We start from the raw sequence: 21,741 nt of genomic DNA, 5'->3' as shown, positions 1-21,741 counted from the left end.
CTCTTTTCTCCTCCTCCTCCTCCTCCTCCTCCTCCTCCTCCTCACTGATTGATTCTTTTCATGAATGTGTACACGTGTCTAGGTATATTACATAGTCTTATTGTATTCAACCGTTGCTGTGGTTTTGCATTGGAATGTGGGGAAGTAATTGAGGCGACTTGGAGCTTGGAGCTACGAAGTAAAACGGGGCTTGGACGGCTAGCTACGTCTACGTCATTATCATTTCCCGCTGGGCTGGCATCGGCACGTGATCACCATACTCCCTTGCCTCGGGTTCTGTTTATTGTTCCTAGGTAGGTAGGTAAGCTTTCCGGGTAAAGGAGGGCTTCAGGTTCTGGTGGTTTATAATATTTATTACTTATACATTACTTAACCTTATTTATATCTTATTCACAGGTAACGTAGCAAAATGACTTAGTCCCATGACTTCACTGGGTGCAATTTCCTAAATCTCACGCACTTGCTTGTACAGTACTGTACCACTAATGCATCACTTTAACCCAACCCTTCGTAACACATGGCCGGACCACCCAAACAAGCATCTCGTCACGTTTTCGCTCGCAAGAGAGGCAAAGGAACCAGACGCATACACATCTTCAGAGCTATCTATCTTGTGTAAGTCAACCCCGAAAAGACGGACATTGGAAAATGCAAAACTCACCTCCTCTTGTGTAGGCCTTTCTTGTTCTTCTTAACCATTGTCGTAGCTCTCTGGATGATGATGGCCGAGTCACCAAATCCTACCCCTGAATATACCGCATTTTCCACAGTCACGGGTTATTTTCAGCAAGACAATCCCATCACAGAAGACCGTGGCTTTGACTATGTGAGTACCGTGAGCTCCGTTGAATCGCACTCACTCATGGCTCTTAGACAACCACAAATTTCGGCCTTGTAGACCGCGCATACCATGGGGACTCGCAATTCGATCCCGACCACAAGAAAAGCCAGTGGGAACGATTTGGAAATGAAGTAGCTCGTCTCAATCATGACAGCAAACCAAAGGTCCAATACAAACTTCTCTACAGTTAGTCTCAGGGCCTCCCTTCTCAGCACACTCAAACTAATCTGCCCAGTGGGTCGTCACGGTGAGGGTTATCACAACGTCGCCGAAGCCTTCTATGGCACACATGACTGGGATGTGAGTCTCCCCCACCCCAATGATGTCCCGTGTTAACTTCGGTAGTGTTACTGGTCTTTGAAAGACGGCAATGGCACCATTACCGTAACCACAGCATTTCTCTTCCCTTATACTCCTTGACTTTGCTGTGTTGGAATCCCGAAGGCTGTTTCATTCTCTAGCTCTTGCTTCTTGCAGAAACCGCCGTACTAACTCGTTACAGTGGTCTGACGCTCTGCTCACCTCCGCGGGAATTGCACAAGCTGAAAAAGCCAACGCGTTTTGGCGTTCTCAGATCGCCTCCCAAAACATCCCAACCCCAGAATCCTACTATACAAGTCCCCTCCTACGTTGTCTCGCTACAGCTAACGTCACATTCTCTGGCCTGGATCTCACTAAGGATCGCCAATTCGTGCCTATCATCAAGGAATTGTTCAGAGAAGAACTCGGTGTGCATACCTGCGATCGCAGAAGTAGCAAGAGTATCATTCGTGAAAACTACCCAAATTGGCCATTCGAAGCAGGATTCAAGGAGGACGATCCGCTCTGGGATGCAGAGCATAGGGAGACGAATGAAGCCATGGATATGAGGCTTATGCAGGCGCTTGAGGATGTGTTCTCCAATGACAAGAATACTTACATCAGCATTTCAAGTCATTCGGGGGCTATTGGATCAATTTTGAGAGGTACGCAACCCGAACAGCGAGGATTGAGAGGAGACTAATTGTATTCAGTTTTGGGACATAGAAATTTCAGCCTAGGCACTGGGCAAGTAATTCCTGTGCTTGTGAAGGCGGAGCAGGTTGCGGGTGAGGGACCGCCAAAGGGTAAAGGGCCGTATACGACGATCTCGACTTGTTCTGCTCCGTCTGCTACGGCTGTACCAATTTGATACTCTCCTCTGCTTCATAAGGTCTGAACATCCAGCATATGTTAATGTTTCTAAGAAGGCTTCTGGATAGTTTCAAATAAGGAACGGGAGCTCCTCGACAGCAAGAGCACTAGGTCGACACATGTAAGAATAGAAAGGGAAGAGAGGAGTCATTCCACACTTTGCGAGCTACGTACAAGCTCAGCAAAGTCGCCAATCTGGCCTCGACCTAAGGAATTGTTTGGGTCTTTTCTATTTCTTCATTCGGGCTAGAGGCTGCGAGGCAAGCTGTCTCGGCGTATTTCCACTTCGAAAATCTTCCACAATCCTAGCCAGAAGCCTTTAGATCTGACAGTACGATTTAATTGCACATGTAGTAGCACTAGCCAAGATAATACCGTACTGTACTTGATTTGCGGTTTCTATTCAAGGTCCCGAAAATGAGCGAGTATCTTTCTCTCCTAAATTGGTTATCAGGAACTCTTGAAGTTCCACCTGGATAACGGTTGCAGCTGCAGCTGCTTACAAAACAACACATGGATATGAATCCTACGGAGTCATGCTTGTCTGTTTGTTATGGAGCATCGTATCCGAAAATCGAGATCGGCTGATATTATTAACCCCGCGTCGGAGGGCAGGGGTGATCCCTATCTCGCAACTTCCAACATACTGGTACCTACCAACAGTGCTGCAACACATCTCGATGATAAGAACCTTCCGTGGCCTTTCCTCCCCTAAATGGTATTATTAGATACCTACTTCTGGGGCGTCAAAACAGCAGAAGTGTCTAGCTACCGTAGTAGATCCAATCATCGAGGGGTCCTACATCTGGCAGCTTTCCCTGCCTGCCATAGAATTACAAGAGCCCCCCACCATCAGCCGAGAGACAAGTCCCGCTAGCACCCCCAAGTATGAGCCAGATTCAAAAATGGTTCAAGGGACAGCAATCGAAGAAGAAGAAGAAGGATCCAAAATCCAAAGATGCTAGACCTACTCCAGAACGTGAGACTGTCGCCTATATACAACGAGTTCATTTAGTGTCTGCAGGAGCTAGCAATGCCACCACTTCGCGACGGATTTTGGACGACCGGGTACCTCAGACCCAGACCAAGACTAAGACCAAGACCAAGATCAAGACTCCCAACCGACCGGGTGGACACACTGCCTCGCAGAATATCGTTACCGTGATACCGGAAGGAGAAAAAGCGATACATATATCTGTGAGCGAGCTTAGATCAGTTAAATCTCGAGCTGTCGGAACGAGATCTTTACCGAACCGGCGTAGAGACAGTATATTGGCCTCTAACAAGGCTAGGGAATCAATTCCTACCCGAGGTTTCTCGGTTACTACTACTACTACTACTACTACTACTACTTCAAGGAGACGAGTACCCTTCTCTCAAACCCAAAGGAAAGATGGTCAGACTTTTCGAAGTAGAGTCGTTCACACAACTCCCTTGGTACCTGCCCAAGCTGCCTCATCGTCGACTCGGAAACAGATTGGGCGGGTACGGGGCATCAAGTTTGGCACGTCACATCCATTGAAGGCCGGCAGGGGTTACAGGACCTCTGAGCCTCACAGTGCATTTCCGACTGTGGTAAATCCTCCAATTTCAAAAATTAATGTTACAAAGCTACCCTCGCATGAGCCTGTGAGGCCCGCTGACACTCGACCGGTCAAGGCTACCAAAGCCCGAAAAGTACCCTCTCATCCTATTTCATCCCGCAGAAGCCCGTACCGCTACTTCGGCAGTGATATCAGAGCACCTAGTATTCAGGGCCCTAGGTCGTCTCCCGGACCAAAATCACAAGCCAAATCGCGTACCAACATCCTCAAGCTACCCCGTGACCTAATACTCAACATCGCCTCTCATCTCCCCTACAGCAGTGCAGTCTTCCTCAAGATCTCTTGCAAGCAGCTAAACAGGTTCGTCCGCATAAAGCACCTCCAGCCCAGCACCCCCGAAAAGATATCCGTGCTGCAACAATACCCTCCTACCTGGACCTTTAAAGGGGATCGCAACCTGCCGTATCTGTGCCAGGAGTGTGTGATGTGGCATACTTTTGAGCACATGACAATCTATCCGCATCCGCGGCCTGAATCCGCGTTCCAGAATTACGCGGATTATAAGATTCAGCGGCCCCGGAAATGTGTGCGCTATGCCATGAAATCAGGACAATGGAAAAGAGGCCGGAAGATTGATTCAGAGCATGGTCTTTGTGCAGCTTGTGCCACGCCGAAGCAGAGGAGGGGAGGTGGGAAATGCTCGTGGAACTGCGGTCGGTGCGGGGGGTGTACTGGGAGGAAGGGGTGGAGCGCGATGTGTGTGGATTGCTGGAGGTTTGGTGATGGGGAGGAGATGAGGAATGGTGTTGGTTGGAGCGCGCTGAAGTCTATTGCGAAGCCGTATTTATATCGAGCTAGTGGTTCAAAGGTCCCTGCACTGAGCGACGACCAGGGGAGGAGGACTTGTGGACGTTGTTTGGGCTTGCTGAGTTTTGAGCTTGGATCGAAGGAGGTGTGTCAGTGTGTATAGTCGAGGAGCTGCTTTTCTAATAATGGAGAATATTGACACGAGCACGATGAGGTGTCAAGGAACCCATTTGTTGGGTGTAATTATCCATCCCATTTCACGCGGAGGAGAGCCCGAAAGAAGCCAGGAAGGAGTAGGGAGTATTCATGTATTAAGTTCGACATACAACAAATTTCTTAATGAACCACTTGAGAACCAGTCCTTTGGAACACACTGTTTTACATTTACAGTATTGTCCTCGGCCTATTTAGCCAGGAACTTCTGGAACGCCTTGTGATCGATCGTAATGTTTCCCACAGCCTTCAGCTTCTTCCTCCCCTCCTTTTGCCTATCAAGCAACTTTCTCTTTCTGCCAATATCAGCTGCATGTAACTTTTGCAACACGTCTTTCCGGAACGGTTTGATCGTTTCTCTCGCCACGATACGCTTCCCCACAGCTGCTTGGATGATGACCTCGAACATTTGCCTGTCGACGTGCTCCTTGAACTTCTTCACCCATTGCCGGCCTAGTCTATCGACCTGTGAGGTGTGGAGAACTCGTGCTACGGCATCCACCGGTTCTTTGTTGACGAGGAGTTGCATCTTAACGACGCTGCTGCGTCGGAAGCCGGCGTCTTCATAGTCAAGACTTGCATAACCCTTCGTGGCACCCTTCAGCTTGCCGAAGAAATCATCAACAAGCTGGGCAAGTGGTATGTCGTATTTTAAGATGACTTGGCGGGCAGTGAAGAAATTAAGCTCCTTCTGTTCGCCACGGTTGGTTTCACAGAGCTCTATCACCTTCCCCAGATACTCTTCGGGGAGCGTTACAGTAGCAGACACATAGGGTTCTTGCAGTTCGCCCACCTGGTCTCGATTCACATCTGCGTCTGGGAAGTTTGATGGAGTCTGGATAATCTCTTCCCGCCCGTTGGCCCATATGACTTTAAAAGGCACAGTAGGTGGTGTAATGATAATACTGGCTCCATGCTCCTGGCGAAGGCGATCCTCGAAGACGGAACAGTGGAGTGTGCCCAGGAAACCCATCCTCCAACCTGCCCCAAGGGCTTCTGATGACTCCTTATGGAGTGTGACACTTCGGTCATTTAGGACGATTTGATTGATCGAATCTTCCAAGTGGCCAAAATCACTTTGATCAACAGGAAATGCTGAGACGAAAACCATAGACTTCGGCTCTTCAAATCCAGGGTATGGCTCAACGAGCCTTTCAGAACCAACCGTCGTGTATGTGTCTCCGCTCAATGCCTCTTGACTCTTCTTCATGCCTGGATTGAAGAATATATAGCCGACTTGACCAGCTCGAAGGACGCTCAGAGGTGTTTGATGGGGATACATCATCCCAACTTCGCCCACAAAATACTTGATCCCCGTGGCAAATGACACTATTTGATCTCCCGCTTTAACTTGCCCATCGAAGATCCGTACGAGCAAAATTACCCCTTTGTAATTATCATACCAAGAATCCACCAGTAGAAGTCTCAGTGGCTTCGTGTGATCTCCAACAGGATGAGGTATCTGCCTTATAACATTCGGCAACAGCTGCTCGACATTAAGTCCCGTCTTCGCAGAAACTAATACCGCATTCTCTGGCGCCAGTTCAAACGCCGTCTGCATCTGCTCCAACGCTCTTGGCGAATCTGCAGAGGGAAGGTCGATTTTGTTGACCACTGGCACCAGTACCAGCCCTTGGGAAAATGCCAAATAGAAATTAGCCACAGTTTGGGCTTGCACGCCTTGGCTAGCATCTACCAGCAACAACGCTCCCCCACAGCTAGCATAAGATCTCGAGACCTCAGCTCGGAAGTCCACATGCCCGGGCGTGTCCACCAGATGCAGCAGATAATCCTCCCCCTCGTGATTGTATAGCATGCTACAAGTCTGCGCCTTGACCGTGATGCCCCTTTCGCGCTCCACATCCAACTTATCTAGGATCTGCTTGTTCCCACCCGGTGCAATCGTGCCCGTGAGCTCCAGCAGCCGATCGCTGAGCGTACTCTTGCCATGATCGACGTGTGCGACGATGCAGAAGTTGCGGAAGCGTTCAATGGGTATGGCTTGAATGCGGCGCTCCAGCTCTGAGATAGGCTTTGAAACCTGAGCGCGGAGGGCTACCGAGGCGCTGAATGCGCGGGTTTGGGAGAGGAATCCAGATGCATATTGGGATCTTATAGAGCTAGGTAGCCTAAGGAGCTGCAAGAGACATCGCTGCATTAAGACTGATGCTGGTGTTGTGGAGTTGTCGTGGTTTTGTAGCAAATAATAATCTCTTAAAACTTCTCTGCTTTATTTTGACGAGACGATTTCAACGGCAGCGGCCGATTGCTGCAGCAACTGAAAGTGTATCTTCCTGGGGAAACCATCAATATTCAAGGATTGCAAAACCAATAAACCCCCAACAACGTGTCAAAATGTCGGTCGAACGAGAGAAATCCAAGACAAAGGTGCACAAGCTCCCACTGAAGGGTATGTTATATTACTGTTGCAGCAGTCTGCGCGCTGTACTAATGAAGGTGTAGGTTCGTCGAAACTCGTTGCGGAATTCGTAGGTTCTCCCATCGAACAGGAGCGAGGATTAGCAGCTAATCATAGCAGTTCCAATTCTCCATAAACACGATTCTGTATGTCTTCGTCTTCCCATCTCGTCTGTAGAAGATATCAGGAAAGTACTAACTCTATCGCAGCTTCCAGCGTGGTGTTTACCCCGCCGAGGACTTCACGGCGTACGACCCCTACCTCTCACTTCCATCCGATATACTCAAGCTCACAAAATCATAGCGTCAAGAAATATGGCCTCACAATGCTCGTTTCCTCGGACGATCAAGTCAAAGCCTACATTAAGAAAATCATGGGCCAGCTCGACAAATGGATGATTGGCGGCAAGATATCGAAGCTTGTGGTTGTTATTACAAGTAAAGATACAGGCGAGCATGTCGAGAGGTGGCAGTTCGACGTGCGTTCTCCGCATTCCCCATACCGAGGATTGTATACTGATGGAAGAGCGTAGGTTCAAATAATCAACAAATCCTCCTCCAAGAAATCCTCCAAGAAGAGCGCAGACAAGGAAAATGCTGCTCCCGATAACGCGGCCGCTGTACCACCAGCTGAGAAAACGGAGGCAGAGATCCAATCCGAGATACAGTCTATATTCCGACAGATTACCGCCTCGGTTACTTTCTTGCCTCAGCTGGATGGGGACTGTACGTTCAATGTGCTGGTGTATGCGGATGCGGATAGTGAGGTACCGATGGAGTGGGGAGACAGTGATGCGAAAGAGATTAAGAATGGGGAGAAAGTACAGCTGAGGAGTTTCAGTACGAGTAATCATAAGGTTGATACTTTGGTCAGCTATAGGATTGGTGATTAGAGAATGATTGATACTTTATCATAAGGATTGGGGGACACGGGTGTTATGGTTGCGTTGGGAGTCTGGATGGATGGTTATGCTATGGATATGGATATGGATTCTTGTTTGTTGTTACCTATGCCTGTCCATAATGCGCATATGGTTTGAAAGTTACTTTTTTTTTAAAGGCCGCAACCAGGACTGGCAGATAGCACTGCCTCGGAGAGAAGATCGAAGTTGTTGATACCATATATTGGCATATCAAGTGCTTGATTATGAAACATCAAATGAACTATAGGCCTGGCCTTCTGATTTTCATCTTAAGTGGGTTTGTTTTAGAAAGGGGATCAGGACTGACTTTATCTTGAGGCTTTTGCAGGTGCCATAAATTCCGCACCTAGTGTAGAGCTTTCTCAGATCTTATATATCCCAGTTAATGCGGCATATTGCGAGGAAATGCTACGCGTTTCGATTGGCCCATTCAGGATAGAAAATTGTGATATATTTTGAACGCCCATCAGTGCGGTACCATCCTATCAAAATACAGGCGTCTTCGTGCCAATGCTAATGCCACGCCTCTCATGTCTAGGTATATATATGAACGCCACCCTAATATGCTATTCCTCTGCCCTTTCCTTTCCTTTACCTTTCCCGCTTGCTTCATCAGCCGAACCCGCAATTACATTCCCTTTCCCATCTTCACGACTGTCGAAACGCGGCTGCTCTCGCTCGGAAATCACGTCTTTGGGACCGCTATCATCTAGCCCAGCCATCGGGAGTCCCAACCCTGAGACTTGTCCACTGCTCCCTTGGTGTGGCCTTTCTCGGCCATATTTTTCACATCACTCCAGAACTCTAGCTTTCTAACCTCTTCATCAGCATGCTTTAGACCGGCTTCAAGGTTCTCCAGCCTCTTCTTCTTATTTTTATCATCAGCGTGCTCCTTGTTTTGCTCTGCAGCTTCGTTGTAGATTCTGAGAATGTGGGTGAGTAGGAGCCGCCGTGAAGCTTGGAATATGAACGCTTCCATTATCTCATGCATCCGCTCCTGCAAGGAGTAAAGGTCATCTCCACCGTTTTTGATGAAGTTCTCAACTGCTTCCATTTTCTCCCGGTCTATTCGAGCAACTCGTAAAGCTTCCATTAGTGTCCCAATATCAGTGATGTCTTCGGCGAGTATTTCGTCTTCCATTTCACGGTAAGCCAATTGCGCGGCACTTAATCTTCTGGTGTCCACGGACGAGGCGCGACTACGACTCGCATCAAAGCTGGCTGAATGGATTGTGAAATAGTCGGAGTTGAGTCTGTGAGCTTCAGAGATGTGATACCCAGAACCTTTCCTAACTCTTTTCCTAATCCATGCTCGTCGCCGCACAAAAGAATTCCACCACGTAGGTCCATGCCATGAAAATGGCTTTGCAAATGCAAACGAATACTCCCACCCATCCTCATCCGTTCCCTCGTCATGATTGATAGTCCATTCTTTCCACGCCCACTCCCAAGATGGATCAGGGACCTGCGCATTTGTAATGTCTGTAGCACTCGTTTTCTGGGCAACGTTCGTCCAGGGAGAGGGGTCGAGATTTCCTAAGGCTTTAGATGCGAAGAGGGGCAAACCACAGAGGAAGCCTCCGCGTTGGTTCTCATATAACACATCTATTGCAGACTCGGGCTTTGTCTTGGCTTTCTTCCGACCTCTGTCCTCTGCATCTTGCGCTTGACCCTGCTCCTGGTCATCATCTTGGGATTGTTCAGGCTGGGCAGGGTCTGGTGACTCTGGTCTCTCTTCGTCTAACCGACGATCCTGATATTTTTTGTATCTACGTTTTGTAATCTCTTGCCGCAATTTCTGCCTGCTGGAGTCCTTGTTCAGAGGGACATCGCTGTATCGTCTCGACGAAGAAGTTGAAACAGATGGGGATGGAATTCTGTGGCTGGCACCGGTGGCAGACTGGCTTCTCGGTGTTTGGAGGGTTGCTGTGTGATCGACAAGTGTGATTTCATGGTCATAATCTGTATCCCTGAGAGGTGAAGGTCGACGGGTGGAAGAATGCAGGATAGACATTTGATTTTCTATGAATGGAAAAGCATTGCGGGGATTGCTCACACAGCTTTAGAGGCTGATGATGGGCACTGGACTGGGGATTTTCCGGAGACTGAGTGGCAGGTGATTCTCAACGAAGAAGCTGGGATATACGAGTGTATACGGAGTAGGTAGGTAGGTAGGTAGGTAGTTAGGTAGGAGAACCCCGAGAATCTAGATTTAGATGTACTCGTAGATCTAGACCTAGAGCTACCTTGACAGTACGGTAGGTACGGAGTAGTCGTTGTACGTACGTACAGCCAGCAGCCAGCAGGTATTGTTTACCTAATGACAAAGGGTCTACTCCGTATTGAAGTTTAGCTTTACTTATTTGGTGCATGTGGATGTTTTTAGTTGTTTAATGACGCACAATAATGTGGCCCGAGCTTCAAGGCCAAGGCATGAGCATGAGGTTGGGCGGGGCGGGGAAACTCTACTGGCGTGACGTAGTTGTTTTGGTTTTGGTTTGCCCTTGCAGGGAATGGCAATGGCAATTGGCATTGAGAGCACACAGGGGGAGGCAGCCAATACATACATGTCTCCAAGTCTCCTTCCTCACCATCACACCACAACTTCTCCATCATCCGTGACTCCAACTGCAACTCCCCCCCTACCTACATCCATTCTGCCTTGTATCTTCCTCTGCTCCCTCATCAACAACTACAATCACAATGGCCCAACCAAAGTCTAGAGTTCCTCTCATCCTCGGCCTCACAGCAGCAGGTGGTGTCGGCTACTACCTTTACACCGCTGGTGGAAATCCAAAGGTTGCTGAGAAGCAATTCGAGGGTATGTTGCTCCCCCTCTCCTTGCCCGATCATATCCTCTTAGACCATACTTCCATACCTCCATACCTCCATACCTCCACACTTTCATCCTGCCATCCTTCCATCCATCCATACTAACACAACCACCAGCCGATCTCTCCAAGGCCTCTGCAAAGGTCAAGTCCGAAGTTCCAGGCCAAGGCCAAAGAGCCCAGAAAGAAGGCGAGAAATGGGCTGCTGAAGCCGGTGCAAAGGTCGATTCTGCTGTTAGTATCCCCAATCTCTGTGACCTCACTCCCCATTACAGCGGACATTACTTTGTTGTCTACCTACAGCCAAATTTCCCCAAGACTCAATACTGACTTGACCCCACGAACAGGCCGACAAGGCTCGTGCAGAATTCGCAAAAGCCGAAGGCAAGTTCGAGGAACTGCGCAAAGACACCGGCAAAAAGATCGACCAGGCTGACCGAAAGGTTGAAGCGAAAGCGTCCGAGGCAAAGAGCGGAATTTCGTCCTGGTTCGGTGGGAAGTAGATACATATGAAAGCGGATATGGGAATAGGTTTAATGGGGTGATGATAATGAATGGCAAGCATGTCGGCTTGGTTCTACTGGCGGGTTTGTAAATTACCATGCAATGCTGCCCAATTTTTCCGGGGACTTCTCAACTATATGATTTAAACTGCCCTTAGCGTCATGAATTTGCTAAGTGAACATCCTTAAGCTTGATTGTATCTTTTCAACCCTCTTGTGTTCAGGCTTGGCCATATAATGCAGTCTATTCTAGCTCACTTACCAGTTGGTATAATGAGCGTATGCTAGTTGCGGACAGCTCAAACATTATTAAACCGTCGAACAGATTGGGCAATACTCCATGCAGCGAATCAATGCTTCTTGGCTTCGACCCAGCCCGCTATTCCATACTCAAGATCCAGAGTAAGCTTCTTGGTGACAGACCAGAAAAGGCCAGAAATTTACTTACTCATTGTGCAATCAACATAATTTATCAAAGTTTTGTATAGTATATCCTGCTTTACTAGGAGTGAAAAACAAACAACAGAAGTCAAAAGCCCAGATCACTTGGTCCACGATTGGTGGGATTGCACTCTCAATTGTCAATTGGTAGGTTCCTCTATATCAGGCGCGCCCTTTCAATCTCCACGGGCACTAAGGTGACATTTTACCTCTATTATGCCTTATGACTCTCATTCTTCTCCACCAAATCGCCAACCCCAAGCCCTCTCCCGACCCTAACCTTCATCTTCTTCCCTCCCTGCGCAGCATCCTTCTTCCCATTAAGCGGTAACGCCTTGTCCTTCTCCGCCCCCAACTCTCCTACAGGCTCTCCTTCATCCACCTCCTCGCCCTCATCTTGCTCATCTAGAATCTGCTCGCGGATGAAGCCTAAATCCAGCTTCATGCTATATGCGTCTTCCCCATCGGCATAGTATTTCGCTTCCACCTTCTCGTTTTTAAAGCCCAGTGTATCGCGGTATAGGCGTAGGGCAGCATTGTTGGAGACACGGACGTGCAGCGATACGTACTGGGCGCCGAATGTTTCGACCATTGCTCGTTCTATGTCCTCTAGATCAGCCTTTTTTCTTTCCCTGTATGTCATTCTTTGGATTCGGAGAGATTGTATGTCTGGAACGGAAACATACGAGATTGTCTCATCAACTTCTCTGCTATCCCAAGCCGCCTGTGCGTCCTCATCACACTCAAACTGGTGATGTGCCCATGCTGCACTCCATCTGGGGGATCCTCTTCCATCTTCGCGAGTACATAGCCGACGATGCGGGGGTAGTCATAGGGGCTCTTCTTGGGGCGTGAAACATCAACGGCAACGTAGGAGAGTTGAGGCCAGGAGAGGGCGTGGTAGAGGTAGTATTTCATGAAATAACTAGTTGGAGCTCAGTCAGCTCTAGGATGGGGCAAAATTGAGGGGTATTTTACTTCTCAGGGAGATTGGTAATATTGGCATGTTGGACATGTGGAATGTCTGACGGTTGCAGGAGTCGGATATCCATGATTGATTGTTGTGACAGCTGTTTGCTTTATCAGGGCAGGTTGATCGCATTCGCATCCGCATACTACTAGATTTTGAGGTCGGTCTCCCAAATGGCCGTCATTGGTGCGGATCTGAGATGGCCCGCCCTATTCGTCGCTTAAGCTTTTAAGGGGATGGTGGGGTGTGCTACTTGTAGGTAGTGGGGTATTGTATCGAGTCGCGAGTATTTATAACTTCTTATTGCACTCCCACTTCTGGAGCTTTATTAATTTTTCAATTATTTAACAGTCAGTCATACTACTGGGTAATTCTCTACATACAAATTCAAGCTTCTAACAGAACTTGAGCTTTCTCTTTGACTTGAAATGGCTTCTTCACGTCCAACCCATGAAAGAACGGTATCAACAAACCTTGGAGGGGCACGTGGTTATCGTCCCCTCGAAGGGAAGCTAGCCATTGTAACAGGAGCTGCTAGGGGTAATATTCCCTCCTTCTATATTGCCGAATCATTCTAACGAGCAATTGAAAGGAATTGGGTCGGCAATAGCCCACAATCTTGCTTCTAAAGGCGCATCTATAGTCTTGAACTATACATCCGACTCCTCATCTGCCGCCAGTGCCCGGTTTTCCGAAACTCTTACCCAGGAACACGGCGTCCAATGCTTCGTAATTCAAGCTGATATGGGTACCCCAAATGGCCCAGCACACATCATCACCAGTGCCAAGAACCACTTCTCACATCCCAAGACCGGCCGTTTCCAAATCGATATCCTAGTCAATAACGCTGGCGTTTCGAAAAATCTAAGCATTGAAGAGTGCACTATAAGTGATTGGGAATGGCAATACAAGATCAACGTTTTGGGCCCTCTGCTACTTATCCAGGCAGCTCTGCCCTATTTACCTCACGATAGGAGTGGCCGAATTGTGAATTTAAGCTCGGTGTCTAGCTCCGAGGGCTTTGCGGGACAATCCGTATACGGGGGAACAAAAGCCGCTCTCGAAGCGATGACGAGAACATGGGCAAGAGAGTTGGCCGAGAGAGCAACAGTCAATGCGATTAATCCAGGGCCGGTAAAGACGGATATGTGGTTTTCAACAACAGACGACTTCAAGAAGCGTCTGAAGCCCTGGATTGAGAAAACGCCTGGGTCGGCGATACGACCAGGTATTGATGATCAAGATCTCATCAGTGGAGCTGATAAAGCGGGCGGTAGACCGGCGTATACACAGGAAATTGCAGGCATCGTGGGAATGCTCTGCACGCAGGACAGTCGGTGGTGTACGGGACAGGTCGTTTGTGCTAATGGGGGAATGAGGATGGCCATCTGAGTTGTACATATTGAGCAGGACTAGATATACTTAATGTTCTAAAGCGCAAGCGTCTTCACTGGTACTTATTTCCTGGTTATCTCACTCGAGACCAATTTTAACGGTTTGTATCCTCGAGTATGCTCATGTTCCATTCACAGGACACGAGGATATCATAACAGAAGATAGAATCCAAACAGCTCTTTCAACTCTCTCTATCTGTAACGGTTGAGCACATCAAAATCTATCAATCGCTAATAGTTTCTTTTCCTCTCTGCACTGAAGAAGCAGGCAAGATCCAGCAAACGCACCTTTCATCAGTCATCACCACCCCATATCCCGTGCCTCCAAAACGCCAGCAATGTACATCGATCTGCCTATGCTTATGGAGCTGCTGCAGGTGGTGGGGCCTGTTCCTCCGCTACTACGCCTCTTATGGGCAGGGCATTCTCTGTAGAATCTTTGCTCTCTGCTTCAACCGTCTGCGCGCTACCTTCGCTCTTCTTAGGTTCCATACTTGCAGAGGACTCGCTGTTCTTAGCAGCTTCCTTCTTCGCTTTTTTACGTTCCTTGTCTCGAGCCTTGTCGGCTACCTTCTTGGCCTTGGCCTCTTCTTCTGCTAGTCGAGTGGCTTGCGTACCTCCATATCTAATTCTCCATTCTTCTTCCTTCTCCTCGGGTATTCTGGTAAACAAATAGGCAGCTTTACCAATCTTGTGGCCACCTGGTAGAGCATCGGCTACCCATTTATCGGGAATAGAAACTAGAGGGGCGTTGAGCTGTTGCGCAATGGAGGTCGCGGTCGAGGGCATGAATGGAGATGAAAGGGAGGCGAGAAGGTAAGCCAAATTCATTGCCAGACCAATAATGGTATGTGTCCTTGTTGGGTCTCCAGTCAGATTGGCGTTATCCAACCTGCCAGCGAGAAGGTTGTTCCCTTTGCCGGATATTTGCATGAGTTTTTGCAATCCGGAACGCAGCTTGACTGCCTCCATATCGGCGACATACTCGGCGAGTAGATCGTTGACTTCAGAGATGAAAATCGGGAAGTCGAAGGACTGATCAGTATACTCGGCGGAAAATTCGGGAATGACCCCTTCCAGCTTAGCATTCACAAACTTGATAAGTCGGTTGACGAAGTTGCCAAGATTGGCTAGAAGCTCGCTGTTGTTAGCCGCAATAAAGGCTTTCCATTCGAATTGCGTGTCACCAGTTTCCGGTCGATTTGCTAGAAGGTAATATCTCCATACTGAGGGTGGGATTCCTGTGTCCTGAACAGAGTCTCCGAACACACCAACACCTCTAGACTTGGAAAATTTGCCGTTCTCGTAGTTGAGGTATTCTGTAGTAGAGAGATGGTTGAGCATGGTCCATTTGTCACCAGTCCCTATTTGAGAACCCGGGAAAATGACCGTGTGAAATGGCACATTGTCCTTGCCCATGAATTGATAAAGCTTCACATTCTCAGGATCACGCCACCACAGTTCCCAATCCTTGGTATAGTTGGCCGTAATCGAGGGGTACCCAATACAGGCATCAAACCAGACATACAACACTTTGTTCTCATATCCCGGTAGCGGAATCGGCGTGCCCCATTTGAGATCTCGCGTAATGCTTCGACCCTCCAATCCCTTGTTCAACCACGATCTTGTAATGCTGACGCCATTCTGTGGCCAAGCCCCTTGCTCGCTGGACTTGGAAAACCACTTCTCTATGGCAGGCTGAGCTTTGTCGAGTCGTAGAAAGATATGAGTTGTATCTCGGGGTACGGGCGTAGCTCCGTCGATCTTGCAGTGGGGATTTATCAGCTCAAATGGGTCAAGCAGACTCCCACACTTGTCGCACTGATCGCCCCGTGCGTCGTCATACTGACACTTGGGACACGTGCCTTCAACGAAACGATCAGCAAGAAACGAGCTATGACTTTCACAGTACGGCTGCGTTGTTGTTCGTTCCTCCAAGTAACCGTTCTTGTGGAGCTTTGTAAATATATCCTGTGCGATCACCGTCTGTTGTTGCGTTGTTGTTCGGCCAAAGTAATCGAAGGCGATTTCGAACCAGTCATACACATCTTTGTGTTTCTTGTGGAATTCGTCGCATAGCTCCTGGGGGGTTTGGCCAGTCTCGAGAGCCTTTGTCTCTGTGGCAGTGCCGTACTCATCCGTACCACAAATGAAGAGTGTTGGTCTGTCTCTCAGTTTGCTGAACCTGGAAAAGACGTCGGCGCTGAGTACGCTACCAACTACATTCCCGAGATGAGGGACGTTGTTGACATATGGCAATGCACTAGTGATAAGAATGTTTTGTTTACCCTTTTCGGGCAATATGATATTCGCGGTCGAGGTTGCCATTGCGGGAGCGTGCAATTGGGAAGAGGTGGGAGAGAGCGAGTGTGGAGGGAGAAAGAAGGGTTGGAGAAATTCTAGTGGTTTTGAATTCATGGTGGGGTGAGGGGTGAGTCAAGGCTCACATACTGTAATCAGACTAGGGCGAGGCTGAAAATTGATCACATGCACAGGAATAAGAATAAATATACTTGTCCAGTAACCTAACCATACAGTATTCTCCTCATTCGCCGCCAACTGTTTTTGTCTATCAGCTTCTTCCTGGGCCAAAATTAGCATCGCATCCCTCTTCAACATGGAAGCCGCTACTTTTGATGAGGTACTCGCACTCGAGGAAACGTTCTACAATGATGGGTATCAGCAGGGGAAGGCGGATGGGGTCAAAGCAGGACGGATTGAAGGGCGCACGTTCGGTTTGGAGAAAGGGTTTGAAAAGTTCGTCGAGAGTGGAAGACTTTATGGCAAATCTCTCGTTTGGGCAAATCGAATGCCGCAGCTTCAGGAATCCGGAGGTGCAGATGTTGAAACAACACCAACCTCTTTATCACAAAAGCTTCCTCCGCTGCCCAACAATCAGAGATTAGTGAATCATCTAAAGGTCTTCCACGCCCTGGCCGAGTCGGAAAGCCTTTCGACTGAGAATTCAGAAGATGCCGTCTCTGACTTTGACGACCGTTTCAAGAGAGCTCAAGCCAAGGCCAAGGTCATTGAAAGATTGGTAGGAGAGACCAAGGGAGACTTGGACAGTTCTGGGAAGATAATCAATGGCAACGCAAATATTGAGGATACAAGTATTCGAAATGCAATACAATGAGTGCTACCTAGGTACACAGCTTGTTCCTCTATTGCCCACAACATCTACGAGCAAACTTGTCTGAAAATACACTAAAAGTAATCGTCTCCGTTGATATAGTCGCCCGGGTCAGTATCATCCCCCTCATGGATCTCCTCTTCGCCAGTCCTGTCTAGGGTTCTGAGGAACAACTCCCTTTCTCTTCTGGCCGACCAGGGCTCCTGCTCCACCAGCTCCTGCTCCTGACTTCCCTCGAATGGGTGGATCTTCCATGCTGGCAGAATTAATCTCGGGGCTCTCGTCGATTGCAGTATTCTGATGCTCAATGCTGTTTTCCTGTGAAATACCTCGCAACTGTTCGACATTTCCCTCGGCTGGTTCTGTGACAACCACCTCTGGGAAATCAGGATCATTTTCGAGAACTGGCAAAACACTCTCCTCGCGCGGAATATTATCCGGTCCCTCCCGTTCCACCTCTGCTTCCTCTGGTATGAAACTGTCCTCGCGTGGGACATTCCCATCGCTAATCACCGCTCTCTTCCCCTTCTTGTTCGCGGCTCGCCCAGTGCTTCTCTCTCCCCTCGGAATCAACTCCTGTGTCTTATTACTCTCTCGCATCTCCTTCTCGATGACTGTTCTCAACTCTGCCTCCAACCTCCGCCTTCATCCCTTCCTTCTCCTCCTTTCGGACCTTTGCAAGAAGAAATACACGCAACTCGTCCTCAATCTGCTTCTTCAGAAGTCCTCTTTCTTCGTCTCGGATCTTTGCAAGCAAGAATGGTCGTAGCTCCGCCTCGATTTCCTAGCGCATCTCTTGTCGCTTCTCTTGCTCAAATCGTCTCTGAAATTCCGGACGAAGCTTACTGTTGACAAGATCTCGAAGTCGCTGGGTTTTTGCCTCCAAGTCCCTTTGTGCGGCCGCGAGGAGCTCGTTTTTCAGTATGACTTGTTCAAGTTCCAGTTCCTTCTTGATATCTTCTCGAATCGTGGCAACGATATTTGCATTTACCTTCTTCTTAATGTCTAGATGCCTCTGTTCTCCAAACTCTTCCTTGATATTCTTCTGAACTTCGTAAAGTAATTTTTGCCAGTCAAGCTGGGGGCTGCGGAGTACACCGGTTAGATTTGCTTTCTTTGTAGGCTTGTGAAAGTACAGCAATGGTTGCTTCGTTGAACTAAACGCACGGGGTGACTGGAATCCTTTTATAGATAAAGTCGCTAGAGAAGATCCGAGAAGTCCTGAAACCTGCCAGAGGGGAAACAAATCAGGTTCTAGTTATCTTACTCCTCTCCTTCCTGCACTAGATCCCCGGTTTGATCTCTGCTTGCTTGCTTTTCCACCATTGCTTGTGTTTGGTCAAGACTCTCTTTCTACGTCCTTCTTCGGTCTCATCAGAATATTCCTCGCTCTCACCGCGTTCGTCCCTGGCTCTCTTCCTTCCTATCACATCCCTGGGGTATATGCCTTTTGAGATCTCAAACGCCGACCGGCCTTTCAGTTTCGCCCGCTCCCCTGCACTTGGTTGCATATTGTTTTCGGGTGTGTTGATCGAAACGTATAGTTGTCTTGCTTCGCAGAAAGGAACCCGTGAGACCTGGGTGTAGTGCCTGAGAAACAGGAATCGAAAGTCTTGAAATGCTAATGCGAATTCGCAAGAAGCCGAAGTAGGACTTGTATAGCTTGTCCTGAAGTGCAGGGGATTTTCGTATTGAAGCGTGAATGTCAACTGTTGTGGGGCTCGCTGTGCTGGTGAAAATGTATTATGTGCCCTGCCCATGAGATTATGGGGGCGAGCTGCTTAAGACTGCTAGAGGGGTTGGAGATACAACATTCATCAACTATGCGGAAACAGTATTACTGTGGGCCCTCATATTCACATTTACGTTGCGTGCGAATAATAGGAAGAATCAAATTATTTGCCATTCATTCACCGTGACCTGGGATTTATTGTAAGATATACTACCCCGAGAGTTTATCTCCATAAGAGGGTGAGTGCTTAGTATTCTCTTGTAATAGGTATCGATGTCAAATGGCAGATTACACAAATCGGGTGAACGTGAACCATCGAGCGGTTGTCCTGCCTCGGACAGCACATATACTGCTTATAAAAAGGCATATTCAAGTATCTATTCGCAAGGCAAAGAAATTCCGGCAATAGACAAAACATAATAGAAGATTCATACGCGATCTTGCTAATAACATACACAGGTATATTGCAAGTCGTCTGTCTTGCAAACAGCGAAGCTGCACATAAGCTCATGGTGGACACAAAAATTGGCCCTTGATAGTATGTCAGCTTTTTAATGTGCTACTCAATTTGGAAGAATAGAAATCAGTGCCGCCTTTTCTGTCTTGGACAAGAACAAGGCAGGCTAGGGGATGAAGCGAGCCCCTTTTCTTGCTACATAGTACTGTAAATCTTAGAAACCTCTTGCCAGAAGCCAGAAGCCAGAAGCAGACGACTTGGTTAAATCCCTCTGAAGGTTATAGTACCCAGCTCTAGCAAGATAAACATCGAAGCAATATATGTCTATGTAATGAGGTATATGTGTCTACTTTAGGTAGGTAGGTTTTTAATAAGTTGAGGTGGTACGATACCTTCACGGCCTGAGATTGTATTGCCTGGATACCTTACAGTGGATGCCTGGCGCCACCACCACCACCTTCGGTCAGATTCAATCCGATTCTGCCTGCTTTGTTCACATTTTAGAAGAAGCGAACAACACTTATCAGGGGATCAGGGGACCAAAGTTGGCCGTTTTTAAAACATTGCGCAACTATGCCTTTCCTTTCCACAATCAAATCAATTGGCTCAAGCATCATCCCGAGACGACACAAACAACCGCCTGACAGCCAGGAACAGTCTCTCAGAGCTGAAGAGCAAGCTGATGTTCCGTATTCCCTGCCACCCCTTAAAGTCGTCAATCTTCCCCTCGTACTTCCAGAGCACCAGTTCGCTCTTTCAGATCAAGGCTGGACGAAGATCACGTACCAGACACCAGTTGAAAAGGATGCATTATATGGTAGCGCACAGGCCTTGTTCCAGGCGAGCAAGTCATTCTTCGATCTCCCCACAGCCCAAAAACACGCCTTTAAAACCAAGGAAGGAAGTGAGGAAGGTTGGAGTTTCGTTGAAGGGGAAAAGGAATTCATCACACTTCGAAGCTTAGACAATACGCCGCCGGAACTACTTGAAGCCGCAAGAACATTTTGTAAGACAGTCGGTCTTTTTTGACTCTTCATCAGCAAACAGTCTTTCCTCTTCGATGTATTCAAGACGCATGCCGGCAAACAGACTCTTTTGGTCTTTCCCTTATCCTACTAAATCACACAATATCGAGAATAATATATGCTGACTCTTCTTTCGCAGGGGCGGTAGCTGGGGATCTTTTAAATGATCAGCTAGGTCGAGTAGCTGAGAGCTTGGAGCTACCAGCTGAAGCATTGGATGTTTATTCGAAGCCTTGCAGCAGACTAAGTATGGAGAAGACAGCGACTATGTTGCGTCTTTTCCGATATGAGGGATTCGAGCAAAACCAACCCAAGACTGTTGCCGAACGTTAGTATACACTTGACTCCATCCTAGCATAACTAATTGATAGGACCCAGCCCACCGAGATCTTGGCCTCCTTAGTCTTGTGATTGGCGATAAACCCGGCCTTGAAGTATGGGACCGGCACGCCCAATCGTGGTTTCCTATCGAGAAAAGCTTTGAGTCACCGGCCGGAAGTATTCTTGCTGGTAGGCAACTTGAGCGCCTAACAAACTCTCGCTATCGTTCTGGTGGTCACCTTGTTCGCTCCTACCCGAGTTCCAGCTTGAACAACCCTTAGAAAGCTCTACACGCCGCTTTCGGTATTCGATAGTTTTCGTCCTGCGGGCACATTACCCCATTCCCATAGATACCGACAGTCTCACCACCGCCATTACTGGTGATTTTCGAGACCCAGTAAAAGGAGTCACAGCGGACACTTTTTTTCATTCGATCAAGCGCGCACATTTCAATATTAATACTGGAATTAAGGAGAGGAATAAGCAAAGAGAGGATCTAGCAAAAAAATCAATAGTGTGACAGGTTGCACCTAATGTTAAGGCATGACACGTGGTGCCGGTGCACGTGACTTCGCGTACACGACGTGATTTGGATTTTTTTTTTTCATTTATTTATTTATTCCATTAACGTCCTATGTGAGTCTAAGACTATGTAGAACGGCGCTAGCCTAATGCTAGCGCGGGCTAGTGATATAGTCAAAAGATATGTTAATATGTTTCCGGTTGGAATCTATGAGACTAAGCCTAATGCGGACTAGGTCTATAAAGCAATAACGCCATAATAATAAAATCCCCCAGGGCCCTAAAAACGTATAACTAACAAATAAAAAGTGAATTAAGGAGTGGCAGAAAGTAAAGGCAGTTAAAAACTTTTCCGATTTCACGAATTCACCTATAACTTTTGCCACAACCGTCTAAATCGAACGATCGCGCCAGCATATTAACCGCCTTGATCTCAGCTTTCTTTTAAGCCTACCCTTATAGTTCTCACTAGGAAAATAAGTGAATGCGGGTC

General features: G+C 48.0%; 10 protein-coding genes across 10 annotated transcripts; 6 read left to right on the top strand and 4 right to left on the bottom strand.

Annotated features, from left to right (window-relative positions):
* Window positions 1–517: 517 nt before the first annotated feature.
* Window positions 518–2,012, top strand: LHYA1_G008657 (putative phosphoglycerate mutase; the record flags this gene model as incomplete). Its single annotated transcript, XM_031153577.1, has 6 exons — window positions 518–615; window positions 676–826; window positions 874–1,027; window positions 1,077–1,141; window positions 1,416–1,806; window positions 1,855–2,012. The coding sequence occupies 6 exons, from the start codon at window positions 518–520 to the stop codon at window positions 2,010–2,012; spliced, it is 1,017 nt and encodes a 338-aa protein (XP_031001142.1).
* Window positions 2,013–4,768: 2,756 nt separating this feature from the next.
* Window positions 4,769–6,736, bottom strand: GUF1 (Translation factor GUF1, mitochondrial; the record flags this gene model as incomplete). Its single annotated transcript, XM_031153576.1, has 1 exon — window positions 4,769–6,736. The coding sequence occupies one exon, from the start codon at window positions 6,734–6,736 to the stop codon at window positions 4,769–4,771; it is 1,968 nt and encodes a 655-aa protein (XP_031001143.1).
* Window positions 6,737–6,933: 197 nt separating this feature from the next.
* mad2 (Mitotic spindle checkpoint component) lies at window positions 6,934–7,889 on the top strand (the record flags this gene model as incomplete). The annotated part of the gene is made up of 6 exons (XM_031153575.1): window positions 6,934–6,988; window positions 7,042–7,067; window positions 7,118–7,143; window positions 7,207–7,245; window positions 7,301–7,475; window positions 7,530–7,889. 6 exons carry the CDS (start codon window positions 6,934–6,936, stop codon window positions 7,887–7,889), a joined length of 681 nt encoding a protein of 226 aa, XP_031001140.1.
* Window positions 7,890–8,628: 739 nt separating this feature from the next.
* On the bottom strand, window positions 8,629–9,933 carry mug65 (Meiotically up-regulated protein; the record flags this gene model as incomplete). Its single annotated transcript, XM_031153574.1, has 1 exon — window positions 8,629–9,933. The coding sequence occupies one exon, from the start codon at window positions 9,931–9,933 to the stop codon at window positions 8,629–8,631; it is 1,305 nt and encodes a 434-aa protein (XP_031001141.1).
* Window positions 9,934–10,622: 689 nt separating this feature from the next.
* LHYA1_G008653 (uncharacterized protein) lies at window positions 10,623–11,253 on the top strand (the record flags this gene model as incomplete). The annotated part of the gene is made up of 3 exons (XM_031153573.1): window positions 10,623–10,740; window positions 10,869–10,984; window positions 11,098–11,253. The coding sequence occupies 3 exons, from the start codon at window positions 10,623–10,625 to the stop codon at window positions 11,251–11,253; spliced, it is 390 nt and encodes a 129-aa protein (XP_031001138.1).
* A 655-nt stretch (window positions 11,254–11,908) lies between these two features.
* On the bottom strand, window positions 11,909–12,764 carry ard1 (N-terminal acetyltransferase A complex catalytic subunit; the record flags this gene model as incomplete). The annotated part of the gene is made up of 3 exons (XM_031153572.1): window positions 11,909–12,294; window positions 12,381–12,619; window positions 12,673–12,764. Coding segments are annotated over 3 exons (717 nt in total), but the record flags the coding sequence as incomplete, so codon positions are not given.
* Window positions 12,765–13,092: 328 nt separating this feature from the next.
* On the top strand, window positions 13,093–14,056 carry lxrA (L-xylulose reductase; the record flags this gene model as incomplete). Its single annotated transcript, XM_031153571.1, has 2 exons — window positions 13,093–13,204; window positions 13,257–14,056. The coding sequence occupies 2 exons, from the start codon at window positions 13,093–13,095 to the stop codon at window positions 14,054–14,056; spliced, it is 912 nt and encodes a 303-aa protein (XP_031001136.1).
* Window positions 14,057–14,418: 362 nt separating this feature from the next.
* Window positions 14,419–16,386, bottom strand: rar1 (putative methionine--tRNA ligase, cytoplasmic; the record flags this gene model as incomplete). The annotated part of the gene is made up of 1 exon (XM_031153570.1): window positions 14,419–16,386. The coding sequence occupies one exon, from the start codon at window positions 16,384–16,386 to the stop codon at window positions 14,419–14,421; it is 1,968 nt and encodes a 655-aa protein (XP_031001137.1).
* Window positions 16,387–16,675: 289 nt separating this feature from the next.
* Window positions 16,676–17,194, top strand: SPCC191.08 (putative ORAOV1 family protein; the record flags this gene model as incomplete). Its single annotated transcript, XM_031153569.1, is given in 2 exon segments — window positions 16,676–16,963; window positions 16,979–17,194. The coding sequence occupies 2 exon segments, from the start codon at window positions 16,676–16,678 to the stop codon at window positions 17,192–17,194; spliced, it is 504 nt and encodes a 167-aa protein (XP_031001145.1).
* A 2,759-nt stretch (window positions 17,195–19,953) lies between these two features.
* On the top strand, window positions 19,954–21,007 carry LHYA1_G008648 (uncharacterized protein; the record flags this gene model as incomplete). The annotated part of the gene is made up of 3 exons (XM_031153568.1): window positions 19,954–20,386; window positions 20,545–20,733; window positions 20,784–21,007. 3 exons carry the CDS (start codon window positions 19,954–19,956, stop codon window positions 21,005–21,007), a joined length of 846 nt encoding a protein of 281 aa, XP_031001144.1.
* Window positions 21,008–21,741: the final 734 nt, after the last annotated feature.

Source organism: Lachnellula hyalina, assembly GCF_007821495.1.
Source record: "Lachnellula hyalina strain CBS 185.66 chromosome Unknown contig00282, whole genome shotgun sequence".
In the NCBI taxonomy this organism is placed as follows: Eukaryota; Fungi; Ascomycota; class Leotiomycetes; order Helotiales; family Lachnaceae; genus Lachnellula; species Lachnellula hyalina.
The sequence above is the reverse complement of the archived record's forward strand: the minus strand, read 5'-3'. Positions and strand labels throughout refer to the sequence as shown.